General features: G+C 42.2%; 1 protein-coding gene across 10 annotated transcripts in view; it reads right to left on the bottom strand.

The window, feature by feature from the left end:
* Positions 1-16,473, bottom strand: part of herc2 (HECT and RLD domain containing E3 ubiquitin protein ligase 2) — a 225,243-nt gene that overhangs the window by 53,757 nt on the left and 155,013 nt on the right. For all 10 annotated transcript variants that reach the window (XM_080197615.1, XM_080197614.1, XM_080197610.1 and 7 more), the window contains 10 exons: positions 14,436-14,547; positions 13,994-14,075; positions 10,556-10,699; positions 9,155-9,245; positions 7,840-8,017; positions 4,749-4,830; positions 4,497-4,668; positions 3,887-4,031; positions 2,900-3,125; positions 1,186-1,357 (listed from right to left, as the gene is read on the bottom strand). In XM_080197615.1, the coding sequence (XP_080053741.1) occupies positions 1,186-1,357; positions 2,900-3,125; positions 3,887-4,031; positions 4,497-4,668; positions 4,749-4,830; positions 7,840-8,017; positions 9,155-9,245; positions 10,556-10,699; positions 13,994-14,075; positions 14,436-14,547 (1,404 nt within the window). The remainder of the gene's footprint in view (positions 1-1,185; positions 1,358-2,899; positions 3,126-3,886; positions 4,032-4,496; positions 4,669-4,748; positions 4,831-7,839; positions 8,018-9,154; positions 9,246-10,555; positions 10,700-13,993; positions 14,076-14,435; positions 14,548-16,473) is intronic.

Raw genomic sequence — 16,473 nt, forward strand, 5'->3', positions numbered from 1 at the left:
CGGCTTCCTCATTCAAAGGATCATCCTCCACCATTTCCAATATGATGTCACCATGAAACAACCCCTTCCCACATCAGCATTCTGCAGGGGCCACTCCCTCCGTGACACTCTAGTCTACTTCTCCATCACCCCAACACAGTATCCCCTTCCAATGGCACTTTCCCACGCAATTGCAAAAGGTGTAACACTTGTCTCTTTAGATCCTCACCATCCAAGGCCCCAAAAACTCCTTTCTGGTAAAGCAACGTTTCACTTGCTCCTCCTTCAATTTAGTCTACTATATTTGCTGCTCATAATGTGGTCTCCTCTACACTGAGGACACTAAACGCAGGCTGGGTGACCGTTCTGCGGAATACCTTCGCTGACTCTGCAAGCAATACCCTGACCTTCCTGTCGCTTGCTGTTTGAACTCACCAACTTGTCCTCGTTTGTCCTTGCTCTGCATCGATGTTCCAGTGAAGCCCAGTACAAACTGGACAAACATTAGGTACTTTACAGCCTTTTGGACTTGATATTGAGTTCAACAACTCCAGACCATGAACACTGTCCTTCATTTTGATAATTTTTTTTCCAACCCTCTCCCCCGCATGGCCTTGTGTGGTGTGTTTTGCTTTCAATGACAGCTAACTTTTTTTCTACCATTAACACATTTTGTGACATTACTTTTATGTCACTATTAGCACCTTCCTTAGTTACCACTCCTTTTGTCTTGTGTCCATGAATCTTTGTCAATTTCTCTCGAGGTCCCACCTATTCATGACCTTCTATTCTACTCCATCTTCTCCACTCCCCTCTCCAATGCATCCATCACATCACATTTCTTGCAATCCATCACATTTCTGCCCCTCTTCAGTTCTGGAGAGTCATACCGACTCAAAACTGCACCTTGTTTCTCTCTCCACGGATGCTGCCGGACCTACTGAGTCTTTCCTGCATGTTCTGTTTTTATTACAAACACCAAGCTCTGCTCGGTCTCTCTAGAGCTGTGTAGCAAAACAAAACATTTTGCACAACGACCACTGTATTTTTATTTGGGTCACTGATTTGCTTCTCAGAAATTAGGACACAAGAGTTGCCAGATTGTGGACCTCTCTGTCATGGACAGATAACCAAGAATCTCTGGTTATTTATTTAAGGATCAGAAATGACTTACTTAAGCAATAGTATTTAGTTGTGAACTCTTACCGAGAATACATGATCTGCAGCGCTGTCAGCACATGGGACAACGCCTGCTGCTTGGCGTGGTTCCCATCCAAAGAAAGTAGAATCTTGGCCAGGGAAGGGCGATTGGGTTTTGAACTGCTTGAGCCACTAATTTTGTTGCTGATGGCAGCGGAGTCCAGGTCTGACTGAACACCTAGGAAGGAATGAGTGATGGAATTACAAATGACAGCAAAGTCATCATGATCTCCAAAATCCAAAATTCTTCCTTCAGATGAAGAAGAAGGAGCATTTAAAACAATTCAGATTCACAGACAAGGTATAAAATGCTTTTTTAAAGGAAACGTTTCTTAAATACTCAATATAAATGATATTGATGACTATGTGGGGGGTAGGATTAGTAAGTTTGTGGATGATACAAAGATTGAATGGGTAGTTAACAGTGAGGTGGAGTGTCTTGGGCTACAAGATATAGACGGAATGATCAAATGGACAGAGAAGTGGCAGATAGAATTTAACCCTGAAAGACGTGCGGTGATAACTTTAAAAGGGAATAATTTGACAAGTATTCAATGAACGTCATGATAGTAGAAAGCTCTGTGGAACAAAGGAACCTTGGTGTGTTTGTCCACAGATCTCTGAAAGCAGAAGGGCATGCTATTAGGGTGGTGAAAAGGGCATATGGGATTCTTGCCTTTTTCAATCAAGGCATAGATTACAAAAAGCAGGGAAGTCATGTTGGAGTTGTATAGAACTTTGTATAGAACGAGGCCACAGCTAGAATACTGTGCGGAGTTCTGGTTGTCACATTAGCAGAAAAACGTGATTGCACTAGAGGACATGCAGACGAGGTTCACCAGGATGCTGCCTGGGATGGAACATTTAAGTTATGAAGAGAGGTTGGATGGGCTTGGGCTGCTTTCGTTGGAGCAGAGAAGACTGAGGAGTGACCTGATCGAGGTGTGCCAGATTATGAGATACATGGACAGAGTGGATAAGGAGCAGGTGTTCCCCTTAGTTGAAGGGTCAGTTAAGAGGGGAAATTGGTTCAAGATCAGGGGCAGGAGGTTTAATGGGGAATGAGGGGAAAAACTTTTTACCCAAAGGGTGAGTACAGTCTGGAATGCGCTGCCTGTGAGAACGGTGGAGATGCGTTGCCTCACATTCTTTAAATGTATCTGGATGAGCACTTGGACACATTATAACATCCAGGGCTATGGGCCAAATGCTGGAAGATGGGATTAAGTTGGAGTTCAGCTGTTTCTAATGTGTTGGTGCAGAGTCAGTGGGCCGAAGGGCTTTACTGCGTTGTATGATTCTATGAATCTATGAAATAAAACATAAATTATGATCGTGAAATTGGCCAAATCGAAGAAGTCCTACATTTATACCACACACATGGAATTGGGCAACTCATTACATAAACAATTTGTCACGTGCTTAATGAGTAGAAATGAGAATTGGGAACACCATTTAAAGTAGGTATCCCATTCAGCACAGCTTTATAACAAAAATAAATACACAAATCCACATTTCTGCTTAATGGAAGTAATACTAAAATAGATTATTCCAGGTTTTAAGTACAGGCAGTGAAACACACAAATTCTAGACATTATACTTACTCTTGGGTACATATGCCCACCTCTCTGATTAAATTTTATAGGAGTATTGGCATTCAAAAATCTTTCACAAGAAGATCAATTACATAGTTATCAAGCCACAATTAATAAAACATTACCCAAGTAAGAAGCGCCCAAAGGATCTCTAGCAGTTTGGAAAAGGACTGGCTCGTGCACAGATGGTGTTGCCACATCCACTGTTGTCCATGCTACACTGTGTGAAGAACCACAGGCAACACGGGTGATTTTCTGTCCTTCCAGACCCTGCACAAGGGTAGGTTTCCTATTTACTGTTGTGGTTCCATTTCCTTGCTGGCCGTGGTCATTATCACCCCAAGCATAAACCTAGAATGTCATAGCGGAGGGGGAGGGGGAAAAACAGATTGGTTTTAAAGCCAAGAATTTGGAATGTCACACTTGACATGTCATGAAGTGCACTGTTCTATATTATGCTGCACAGAAAAATCTTGTCACAAAAGATTGAAAATCCTTCTGCATTATTCACCATGAAAGCACAACTTGAACATTAGCAGAAATGATTATAAAAGCATCAGAATAAATAAACATGCTGAAATGCTTTGTGTAATGATTCAACTTCCATGTTATGACCTGCGAAAAATGGTAACTAAAAATGACAAGAAAATGAACACATCACCTGAAAAGTCATGATTCAATAAATTGAAGAGATTAGAGAATTTCTACAAAATTCTCATTTGTAAAAAAAAGTATTTTTTTTGTTGTATGTTGCACAAGGGTGACAGTGGTTAGCACCACTGCCTCACAGTACCCAGGACCTGGGTTCGATTTCTGGTTTGGGTTACTGTCTGTGCAGAGTCTGCATGTTCTCCTGTCTGTGCGGGTTTCCTCCAGGTGCTCTGGTTTCCTCCCACAACCTGAAAGACGTGCTGGTTAGGTTTGTTGGCCATGCTAAATTCTCCCTCAGTGCACCCTAACAGGCGCCGGAGTGTGGTGACTAGGGGATTCTCACAGTAGCTTCATTGTAGAGTTAATGTAAGCCTACTTGTGACACTAATAAATAAATTTAAGTTCAAGTCTGAATTATGTCTTAGCAAATACCCGCTCATTAAACAAATATAGTCACTTACTTGTCCTGTGTCAGAGACAGCAAGACAGTGCAATGCACCTACAGCGACGTGAATAATCTTCTTCCCACGGAGACCTTCCACTACCTGTGGCTTCCGAACATGAACATCAGTGCCGTGGCCTAGTCTGAAGTAGTCACCTTTACCCCTGAGTACAAGAAAAATTAAGGAATGGAACAGATTTAATTGCATTAATTGTATGGCCATACAATCCTCTCCTGAAGAATGTCAGACTGTTCAACTTATAACTATGTGAAAAAAGCCTTCCTGATTCAGCTTCTATTGTCTCTTCCCACCTAGATCCCACACCTATGATTTACAGATGTAAATATCCTGGGATAAATTTCTGTACCAGCCAGTGGGCATTGAGACCAAGTCCACGTCGGGAGAGCTACATCCCTTGAAAACATTCGAGATATCCATGGAAGGCTCAGAGCAGCACATCTGAGCTCCAGAAACTAAAATTCCCACGTAAGTCTGTGCCTTTGTGTACGTCAGCACGTCCTGTGGAGTCCAGACACACAGTTGCAGCATCAGAGGATCTGGGTCAATGTATCTACTTAATATGACAATCAAATAATTACCCGGTAATTTTTTTTAAATTTAAACTTACCAGGTCCATACCACACCAGGTTTTGTAAGCGCCAAAGAGAACTGGGCACCACACTCAATCTGGCAAACCCCTTGACCATTCAGTCTTTCAATGTTTTGTGGAACATTGCAACCTTCACTTCCTCCACGTCCCAGCTTTCCAAAGTCACCATCTCCCCATGAAAATACCAGTCCTGCAGAACAATATACAAATAAACTAGAGGCACTGCACAGTGGAAGATTTTGTAGCTATAAATAGCAACATCTCCCCTACCTTCATCAGTTAGTGCTAGTGTCTGTGCATCTCGACTTCCACACGCCACCTGGATGACTCTATGCCCCAGAAGAACTTTCACCTACAAAGTGAAAATGATACCTCTTTAATCTTAAAGCAATAATAGGATCACTATACAAGGCTATTGCAACTACTTTGAAGAAAATCAAAGGTTACTAAAATAGAAAACGGTAATATTCAACAGGTTAGGCAGCCGCGGCAGAGAAAACAGGTGAATCGGGATTTGACCACTCATCTGAATTCTGTTCCAACTTGGAGAAAGATATTTTCAATTAATAATCATTCTGCTTTCCTAACCAGAGGGCAGAAATGCCTCAGTATTTACATCAGCTACTCTAATCTATTGGTTTCATACCAATGCCTCTACCTTCTCAGAAGACCAAAGAAATTTGGCATTTCAGTTATGACTCTCACCAACTTTTACAGATGCACGATAGAAAGCATTCTTTCTGGATGTATCACATCTTGGCATGGCTCCTGCTCTGATCAAGAAACTACAAAAGGCCATGAATGAAGCCAATAAGAACATAAGAAATAGGAGCAGGAGTAGGCCATCCAGCCCTTCGAGCCTGCCCCGCCATTCAATAAGATCATGGCTGATCTGTCGCGGCTCAGTTCCACCTTCCCGCCCTCTCCCCATAACCCTTACTCCCCTCTCTTATCAAAAACCCATCAACCCGCGTCTTAAAAATATTTAGCCAGGCAGCCTCCACCACTTCAACAGGCAGAGAATTCCAGAGATTCACCACCCTTTGAGTGAAGAAGTTCCTCCTCAACTCCGTTCTAAACTGCCCCCCCTTTATCTTGAGGCTGTGCCCCCTAGTCCTACTGTCTTTTTTGAGCGGGAAGAGTCTCTCCACCTCTATCCTATCCATCCCATTCATCATCTTATACGTCTCAATGAGATCTCCCCTCATTCTTCTAAACTCTAACGAGTACAAGCCTAGTTTATTCAGCCTCTCCTCATAGCTCAACCCCCTCAACTCCGGCATCAGCCTAGTAAACCTCCTCTGCACTCCCTCCAAGGCCAAAATATCTTTGCGCAGGTGCGGCGCCCAAAACTGCACACAGTACTCCAGCTGCGGCCTCACCAATGCCATATACAGCTGCAGCAAGACCTCCCTACTTTTATATTCAATCCCCCTCGCTATGAAGGCCAGCATCCCATTCGCCTTCCTGACCACCTGCTGCACCTGCAAGCTGGGTTTTTGCGACTCATGCACAAGGACCCCGAGGTCCTTCTGCACCGTCGCCTGCTGCAGTTTTTCGCCACGTAAGTAATAATCCTTCCTACCATTATTCCTACCAAAGTGGACCACCTCACACTTGCCATCACAGAAACCAGCCTCTCATCCATTGATTCTGTCTACACTCCCCGCTGCCTTGGCAAAGCAGCCAGCATAATGAAGGAACCCCACACAGCCCGGACATTCTCTCTTCCACCTTCTTCTGTCGGGAAAAAGATACAAAGGTCTGAGGTCCCCTACCAATCAACTCAAGAACATCATCTTCCTTGCTGCCATCAGACTTTTGAATGGACGTACCTCACACTAAACTGATCTTTCTCCACACCCTAGCTATGAGTGTAACACTACATTCTGCACTCTCTTGATTCCTTCTCTATGAATGGTATGCTTTGTCTGGATAGCATGCAAGAAACAATACTTTTTACTGTACACTAATATATGTCAGAATAATAAATTAAATCAAATTAAAACACAAGAAGTTTACTATTCTAGAAACTCTAATCTAACGCTCTGGGAACACGAGCTCAAATTCTACGACAGCAGCTGGTGGAATTTAAGTTCAATTAATAAACCTGGAATTAGTTTCAGTAACAGTGACCATGGAACCATTGTCGCTTGTTATAAAAATCCATCTGGTTCATGAAAGTCCTTTAAGGAAGAAAAGCTGCTGCTCTTATCTGGTCTGGCCTTCATGTGACTCCGAACCCATTGCAATATGGCTAACTCTTAACTGCCCTCTGAAATGGCCAAGCAAGCCATTCAGTTGTAGCAGTGTTATTTATAGTGGTTCAAAGCTGCAGCTCACCAGCACCTTCTTCAGGGAAAATTAGGGATAGGCAATAAGTGCCTGCCTAGCCAGCAGTGTCTACATCTCTGAAGTAACAGCGAGGTGGTCCAGTTTGGTAGGAATAATGGTAGGAAGGATTATCACTTACGTGGCAAAAAACTGCAGCAGGCGACGGTGCAGAGGGACCTCGGGGTCCTTGTGCATGAGTCGCAAAAACCCAGCTTGCAGGTGCAGCAGGTGGTCAGGAAGGCGAATGAGTCGCAAAAACCCAGCTTGCAGGTGCAGCAGGTGGTCAGGAAGGCGAATGGGATGCTGGCCTTCATCGCGAGGAGGATTGAATATAGAAGTAGGGAGGTCTTGCTGCGGCTGTATAGGGCATTGGTGAGACCGCAGCTGGAGTACTGTGTGCAGTTTTGGGCGCCGTACTTACGCAAGGATATTTTGGCCTTGGAGGGAGTGCAGAGGAGGTTTACTAGGCTGATGCCGGAGTTGAGGGGGTTGAGCTATGAGGAGAGGCTGAATAAATTAGGCTTGTACTCGTTAGAGTTTAGAAGAATGAGGGGAGATCTCATTTAAACGTATAAGATGATGAATGGGATGGATAGGATAGAGGTGGAGAGACTCTTCCCGCTCAGAAAGGACAGTAGGGCTAGGGGGCACAGCCTCAAGATAAAGGGGGGGCGGTTTAGAACGGAGTTGAGGAGGAACTTCTTCACTCAAAGGGTGGTGAATCTCTGGAATTCTCTGCCCGTTGAAGTGGTGGAGGCTACCTCACTAAATATTTTTAAGACGAGAGTTGATGGGTTTTTGATAAGAGAGGGGATTAAGGGTTATGGGGAGAGGGCGGGAATGTGGAACTGAGCCACGACAGATCAGCCATGATCTTATTGAATGGCGGGGCAGGCTCAAAGGGCTAGATGGCCTACTCCTGCTCCTATTTCTTATGTTCTTATGTAACAGTATCAGATGCTTGAGCTTCCTGAAAGCAAAGTAGAAAGAACTATTGGCTATGTAATTTACAAGACTGTGCAATTACCAATTTTGGCCTTAGCTGTGTTGTGTTGTCTCCATGTCCAAGTCTGCCATACTCGCCAAGACCCCATGAGTACAGTTCACCACTGGAGGTTATGGCAGCACTGTGAGAACTCCCACAAGCAATGTCTCGAATACGCTTGGTTTTCAATGCCTCAATCAATCTTGGTTTATCACAATTCCTGAATGTGTGTTTTTTTTTGAGAAAGAAAATTAACATTGTTATTAATGCAGGTCCTGTGAAAACCTTAAATATATTAATGCTTTTAAACAGCATGCAATTTCTGATTTTGTTTTAAAATGCAAAGATAATTTGAAGTATACTTCAGATACTACACATTATACAGTAGGTTATGATAACGCATTCACGCTTTCAGTTTAGTAGCTTTATAAAGAAATTTCAGCTTCATACACACACACTAAATCCGAAGTGCAAATGTGGTGTCAAGGCTAAAACTGATTTGCTTTATTGTCAGTTTGAATGATGACTTGTAGTGCTGGTAGGAAGCAAAATTGCTCTGCAGTTGCTGTGCAAAGGGACTCTTAGAAGTACAATAATCTAAAGATGAAATGTTCTAATTTTTAAAATTTCAATTCTCTAATGCTAACTCATATATTCAGCTGTCATCAGGTGCATCTTTCAAGTCAAGTTTAAAATGTATTTATTGTGTCACAAGTTGGCTTACATTAACACTGCAATTAAGTTACTGTGAAAATCCCCTCGTCACCACATTGCACTGCCTGTTCAGTATGTGAAAGGATAATTCAGCACAGCCAATGCGCCTAACCAGCACTTCTTTCAGACTGTGGGAGGAAACCAGAGCACCCACCAGGAGGAAACCCATGCAGACATGGGGAGAACGTGCAGACTTCACACAGACCCAAGCAAGGAATCAAACCCAGATCCCTGGCGCTGAGAGGCAGCAAAGCTAAGCACTGTGCCACCGTGTTGTCCTTGTAACTTTGCACAGGGAGCAAAGAAAAACTTTACAAAAACAAGCATGTAACTCAAACAAAACACACACGGAATTCTTGCCAAGACCAACCATGATGGAGAAATGGGTAGAAAAACCACATTGACGAAGGCACGAAAGAGTGAAAGAAACCTACTTAATCAGGGGATGCAAGATGTGAGGTTGGAGAAGGATTGGTAATGTTAAAAAAAACTTTAAAAGACACCTGGTTAATTTTTCCCCATGTTAATGTAGGAAAGCTACTTGGAATCCTGGAAAAAGCTAAGCTTAAAATTTTAGCCTTGACAACATCAGAGTTAATCTGGCAGCACAAAATGTGTGGGGGGAAATAAGTATTTTTTTTACATTCTGCTGAAGTGTCCAAGCTTTCCGTCATCTCCTTCACCCCAGGAAAACACCTTTCCATCGACAGTTAAAGCCATTGCATGACGACCACCTGCAATACAATGTGAAATATACGGTTAATATATTTTAACAAGTTGCAGCACAACGCTTTAAAAATAAATTCAACTACAAATGCGAGGTGATGCATTTTGGAAGGAATAATGTAGAGAGGAGCTATGTGATTAAAGGTAGACAAATTAGGAGTATAGAAACACAGAGGGACCTGGGAGTGCAGGTTCACAAATCCATGAAGGTTGTGACACAAGTGGAGAATGTTGTCAGGAAGGCTTATGGAATGCTAGCCTTTATAGGAAGAGGTATAGAGTTTAAAAGCTGCCGTCTAATGCTTCAGTTGTATAGAATGTTGGTTAGACCGCATTTGGAGTACTGCGTCCAGTTCTGGTCACCTTACTACCGGAAGGACGTGGAGGCTCTGGAAAGGGTGCAGAGGAGGTTTACCAGGATGTTGCCTGGCATGGAGGGGTTGGGTTACGAGGAAAGGTTGGAGAAACTGGGACTGTTCTCTTTGGAAAGACGGAGATTGAGGGGTGACATGATAGAGGTATATAAGATACTGAAGGGAATAGACAGGGTCAATAGTGAGAGACTGCTCCCTAGATTGGTTACGAATACAAGAGGACATGATTTAAGGGTGAGGGGGGAGAGGTATAATTTGGATATGAGAGGAAGGTTCTTTACGCAGAGAGTAGTGGGGGTATGGAACGCGCTACCGAGTGGGGTGGTGGAGGCGGGAACGTTGGACTCGTTTAAGGTTCAGTTAGATAGGCACATGAGTGAAACGAGGATGGAGGGTTATGGTAGGGGTTATTGAATAAGGGTTAGAACCTCGGGAGACACCGGAAAGGCAGGCTTGTGATTAACGTTTTTGTCTTTTCATTCCGCAGGTGGAGGTCCACCTCGTTGTCAAACAAGGGGCATGCACACGGTGGGTCGTGCGTGGGCTGCTCCTGGAGGTTCCGGGAGTGGCCTAGTACTTCGTGTCGGTGTGTGTGCTTGATCCTGGACCGGTAGACGGGCGCCGCAACAGCTCGGTGACTAGCACTGCTAGCTGTGCAGATACATGGATTTGGGCCTGTGTCTGTGGGAGTTTGTGCATTCTCCCTGTGGTTGCGTGGGTTTCCTCCGGGCGCTCCGGTTTCCTCCCACACCCCAAAGATGTGCTCTTAGGCTGATTGGTTTTACCAAATTGACACTATTCTCCCCTGAATCTGGCTAAGTCAGGGGTTCTATTTGTAGATACGCAGGGTAGAATAGGTGTAGGGTGATGCGGCGGCGCAGGCTTGTTGGGCCGAAGGGCCTGTTTCCCGTGCTGGGTTGTTCTTTGTTCTTTGTTGTACATACCTGAATGCACAGCTACTTTCTTCACAACATAATTACTAAGAGCTGAGATCTGTCGAGGGATGGGTATCGTCCCACTGGATATTCCAAGTCCAAGTCTTCCATTTGTAGCTTCTCCACAGGCATAGACTTTTCCCTCCGCTGTAACTGCAATGTAAAGCTCAAAGTGAGCCACACACATACATTTTTTGCTTTGTCAGAAGCAGTTTAAAATTTAGGACCTTTTCAAACAAATCTATAATGACAGGAAATTATTGCAATTTGTTACCGTAACTGTTTCCAAGAACAGAATATGCCATATAAATCATTCTGCTGCCTACATGTTCCACCATACCATTGGTATATCACCATACAGGTGCCATCCAATGGCCATCTCCAACAAGGGAGAATCGAACCATCTCCTTTTGACATTCAATGGTATTATCATCATTGTATCAATTATCAACATCCTGGGGGTTATCACTGACCAAAAACTGTACCTGTAAATACTGTGACTGTCAGTGCAGGTCAGGGGCTAGGAATTTTGGCACGAATAATCTATGTTCTGACTCCCCAGTGCATGTCCAAGACACAAGTCAGGAGTGTGATAGATACTCTCCACTTGCCTAGGTGAGTGCAACTCCAACAACACAAGAAGCTTGACATCACCCGAGACCCACCTGATTGGCACCCTATCCATCACCTTAAACACTGACTCCCTCAAATACTAACACACTGTGGCAGCATTGTGGACCATCTACAAGAAGCACTGCAGCAAATCACTAAAGCTCCTTCGACAGCACCTCCCAAACTTGCGATCTCTACCACTTGGAAGGACATGGGCAACAGATGCATGAGAACATCACGATCTGCAAGTTCCCTCAAAGGGAAACACCCCATCCTGACTTGAAATTATTTTGCTGTTCCTTCACTGATGCTGGGTCGAAATCCTAGAACTTCTTTCCAAAAGCACCAGCTGGACTGCAGTGGTTCAAGAAGATGGTCACCACCATTTTCTCAAGGGCAATTAGAGGCAAGCAATAAATGCTGGCTTAGCCGTTGATGCCCATATCATGGGAACAAATAAAAACACCCATAAATTGAGGGGACAGTAGAGGAATATAGAGAAACTATCCTTTTAAATATTTTGTTCTATTGAGAAAACACATTGACCATTCTGATTCTGTTCTATATGATTCAGTGCCCCATGCTTGATCCATGGTATGCTGCATGTTAGTTGAACTAAAGAGGACAATGATAGAAGCATCAAAATTGCCTGCAACACGCGACAGGATATATGATACTTGCTAAAAAATTTGTATTCATTAACGTCATGTTAAAGATGGAATTGAGCTTGGTGGTAATTTATCCCCTTCCTTACTGTAGACAGCCACATTCAGTATGAAGGTTTACACGTGCAGAACACGAGCTGCCAAGAAGTCACAGAATCATAGAATACTACAGTCAGCACATTTGAGGAAGAGGAGAAGTGTGATGATAATATGTTAGCATCACTTTAGTCATATTAGACTTCCCAACACAGATGAATAGAATCTATCCAAGTTATGGCAGAAAGGAACTAAAAGGATAGAGAGAGGAATGAAGGTTTGTAAATAGAGGTTTTAGAAAAAAGCCAAGGCAAGTACGCTCAACGCTTCTAGATCACTCGATTCTACACTGAGTGCTTATTACAGCAAAACAGCTTGGAAAGCAGAAAATGAGAACTTTCATGACATAATGCTTCTCAGGGCCACTGCATCTCAAGAAGGAATAAAATATTTTGGTCAATCCATCCGCAAAGAACAATGATAACCTTATTGATTGAAAACAACCGGTCCAGGCAACTGAACTGACAAAGCACGACTTTTGGTAGCCTGTTTCCAAGTCATTAGCTAAACCTTCACAATGGTTGATGCTTTCTGAAATCTGCCTGAAGGCATTCTTCTCCAAGAGATAATCAGATGAATGCTGACGCAGATGTCTACAAAGTGCATCAGTAGGAATGCCAGCACAATTGAAAATGGAAACCAGTCTAATTAAGAGGTCATTTAAAATACAGACTTCTTGCAAATCTGAAATTCAAAATAAAATTACAAGACTACAGTCAGCACACAATGCTCATAATCAAAGTGATTTGAAGTAAATGGCAATTAGCTAAGCTAAACTATGGGAAAAGACATTTTCACTTTATTTAATCAAATATAGTACGAAATATGAATTAAGAGCAGGAGTAGGCCACTCGGCCCCTCATTGAAAAATGAACTGTACTTTTAAAGGGTCTGGGTTACAGATAAAGTATGTTGTTCTTTACTTCATTGGCTGGCGTTATAACCCAATTCCGTCTGCTAAGGCAAACGCCTTTTGTTTCCCCACTACTAAACTCCCAAGCAAAATAAGTTAAGAAAGCTCAGCCTAGCTTCTAATAGAAACAATGTTGGGAACAGTACAAAAATGGTCCCCATTTGGCACAATTCATTTCACTCAGATGCAGCAGAAGTATGGCTGGCACTGGTGACTCAAAAAGACATACAGTTGTAATAATGCTTTGAAATAATTCACATTGCATGGGCTTGAATAGTGATGAATTTGACATACAGGTGGAAATATAAAATACCTGATCTTGAGAGTATTCAATGTTGGAAACGAATGTCTGAACTAAGAAAAATAATCTCTTTTCCAGGATCATCCAGTTCTGACAAACGGTCACACCTTTTATTCTCTCTATGGACTGCCATTAGCAGCCTTTCTCCTTGTTTTTGTGGCAATGACTCATCTTTCATTCCCTCACCCTGCACTACAAATACCCCCCCACTTTCTGTGCCTTTTAGCTTTGACAAAGGGTCATGTGGACTTGAAATATCAGCTGTTTTCTCTCCTTACAGATGCTGCCAGACCTGCTGAGGTTTTCCAGCATTTTCTCTTTTGGTTTCAGAGTTCAGCATCTACAGTTATTTGCTTTTATCTGACGAAAGGTTGTTAGCCTAAAACATCAACTTTTTTGTGTTTCTCTCTTCAATTGTTTAATTTGCTAAATGTTGTCAACATTTTCCAGTTTTATTTCAGATTTCCAGCATCTGCATTATTTTGTGTTTGTATTTGACATAAACACAAAATGCTGGCAATATTTAGCAGATAAGATAGTGTCATGAAAAGACAAACAAAAAAAATTGATGTTTTAGGCCAATAACTTTTCTTCAGATAAAAGCAAATTACTGTGGATGCTGGACTTTGAATCCAAATGAGAAAACATTGAAAAATCTCAGCAGGTCTGGCAGCATCTGCAAGGACTGTAAGGAGAGAAAAGAGCTGACGTTTCGAGTCCATGTGACCCTTAGTCAAAGCTAAAAGGCATAAAAAGCGGAAGATATGTGATGAGGGAATGAAAGATGAGTTGGACACAAAAGTTGGAAACAAATTTGTACACTTCTGTGGCATGAAAAGCAATCTAAAATGTCTCATTACCTGCAAAAAGGCTTTTGGAACCACCAGCAACCTGGACGACATTCAAAGCTGACAACGTCTCAGAAAACGAGGGGACTTTTATCTGAAGAGGAAAGCAAAACAGCTGTTAGATTCACCCAATATGCGGTAAAGTGGACCAATGAGTAAACAACAGGAAAGTTCTTTTAAAATCTTCTTTTAAATTATTCACACAGGGAGTGCAGACAATTTATAACTTATAATTCAAAGGATTAAACATGCTCCATCTTATGCTTTCCTCCACACTGAAGAAATAGATAATGGATTATATACCTTAATGGGCAATATGAAAAATAATTAAGGACTCAGTAGCTTTATTACAGCGAACAATTTTGAATGAATTCATGACATGTAAGGATAATTATCTAATTCAAGCTGCTTAAAAAAAAGACAACAGAAATACCACAGAAACCAGTAATCATACCTTTGAACCTTTCAGTCCTCCGAGCTGGTCTTTGTCATTTAGGCCCCAGACAAACACTTTTGTTCTAATAGTGGCCGCAGATTCTATGCCGGATGCTTTCTTCCTGACAAGGCTTGGGAGAAAGAAAACATTATTTCTCAAGTTACATTATACAAGGATAAGTTTCACCTCAGGATTTTAATACATACCCAATAAAACATAAACTGTCATAACACAAAGCTTTGTTCAATTCCAATCAGTGCCATGACAAACATAATGCATTAGTTTGAGTGTCTAGTCGGTTTGTCAGTGGGCTTTGCTTGCAATTCACCCTCCAGGCAGAGACTTGAGCATACAAATCCACACTTGCACTTCAGTGTAGTACTGAGAAAGTGCTTTATTGCCAAAAGTGCCATCTTTCAAATGAGACACCAGCAGAAATAAAGATGAGCAGAAATATATTCTTATAAATAAAAATGTATTTAAATGTTAAATTTTTTAAAGATCAAAATTAGTATGAACAGAAACAAAATAACTTGTTGGGGGGGGGGGGGCCATGCAACCGCAGGATCGTAATTTAAAAGCGGTCTATATATACACGCAACCTGCAGGACTCTGACTAAAGCAATGGATGTTACCTATCAAGGAAGATGTGGCAATACATCACTGCCACAGCCATTAATGAAAAATCAGGAACTTTCATAATGGAAAGATAGGTTTACAAAAGGAGTTATCAATGTACTGCAAGCTCCATATAATAAATTTAAAATTACAGACAGACTTTCTAGGCTTTGCTCACTTCAAGTCTGAGAATTGCTTTCTAAAAGGATGGGTAATAAATGGTGGTCTTACCAGTGACACTCAAATCCCTTCAATGAGTAAAAATGTAAAATGCAAAGACTAAAGTGTGACAGGAAGTAATTGCAATGCTTACAGGAACACAGGGGTAGCACAGTGCACATAGTGGTTAGCACTGCTGCCTCACAGCGCCAGGGACTCAGGTTCAATTCCAGCCTCAGGTCACTGGCTGTGTGGGGTTTGCACATTCTCCCCGTGTCTGCATGGTTTCATCCGGGTGCTCCAGTTTCCTCCCACAGTCCAAAGATGTGCAGGTTAGGTGGATTGGCCAAGCTAAGTTGCCCCTTAGTGTCAGGAGCATTAACAGGATAAATACGTGGGGTCACGCGAATAGGGCCTGGGTGGGATTGTTGTCGGTGCAGACTCAATGGGCAGAATGGCCTCCTTCTGCACTGTAGGATTTCACTGATTCTATGATTGTAACAAAACATAAGGAGAGTAAACCATACAGCCCGTACAGCCTGCACTACCACTCAATACAATCATGGTTGATCTGCACCTTGAACTCTACTTTGATTGCTCCCCATATCTCTCCAATTCCCTAAGGCTTGGAAAATTTCTCTCTCTCTGTGGAACTATGGCTGTACACAAACTTTGTAATGTATTAATCCTCAGTGGCCTTGGATACATAGGCAACCAACACAAAGTGTGGTATGATGGTAAAATAGTATGAAGGCAAGAATGATAATTGGACCCAAAACTTGCTATTCAGTCACCAGTTTAAATTTTGTAATTCTGTATTTTCATAATAAATCCATCTCGTTTGCAATGAAAACTGCCCATGTAAAATTGTTGTGGTACTTCAGCACTTCCATTGGCAGAAGGTTGTAATTACAGCCTTACACATGTGTATTCAGTCATCCCAATATAATTGTGGATACAAGAATGTTTCAATGGGAAAGTTGTCAGGAAGTGCATGCTGACACAAGATTATTAATACATGTTTATAGATAGATGGATTTTTCAACCTATTTGTTACAGCAAAAAGAAAATCAACATTCCAGAAGTGGGTTAAGGAAAGAATTTGCATTTATGCAGCATCTCGCTAAGTCTGTCCAAAAAGATGCTAAAAAACATTGCACAGAATAGGTTGTTTCTAAGAGCAGCCAGGCATTTCAATAGGCAGTCTGCATCTGTGAGCTTCCATGTCTTAACTTCCCAATAAGATCAATGATACTATGGGGTACTGCGGAATTGAGGG

Source organism: Carcharhinus amblyrhynchos, chromosome 10 (assembly GCF_965287045.1).
Source record: "Carcharhinus amblyrhynchos chromosome 10, sCarAmb.v2.hapA, whole genome shotgun sequence".
Lineage (NCBI taxonomy): Eukaryota > Metazoa > Chordata > Chondrichthyes > Carcharhiniformes > Carcharhinidae > Carcharhinus > Carcharhinus amblyrhynchos.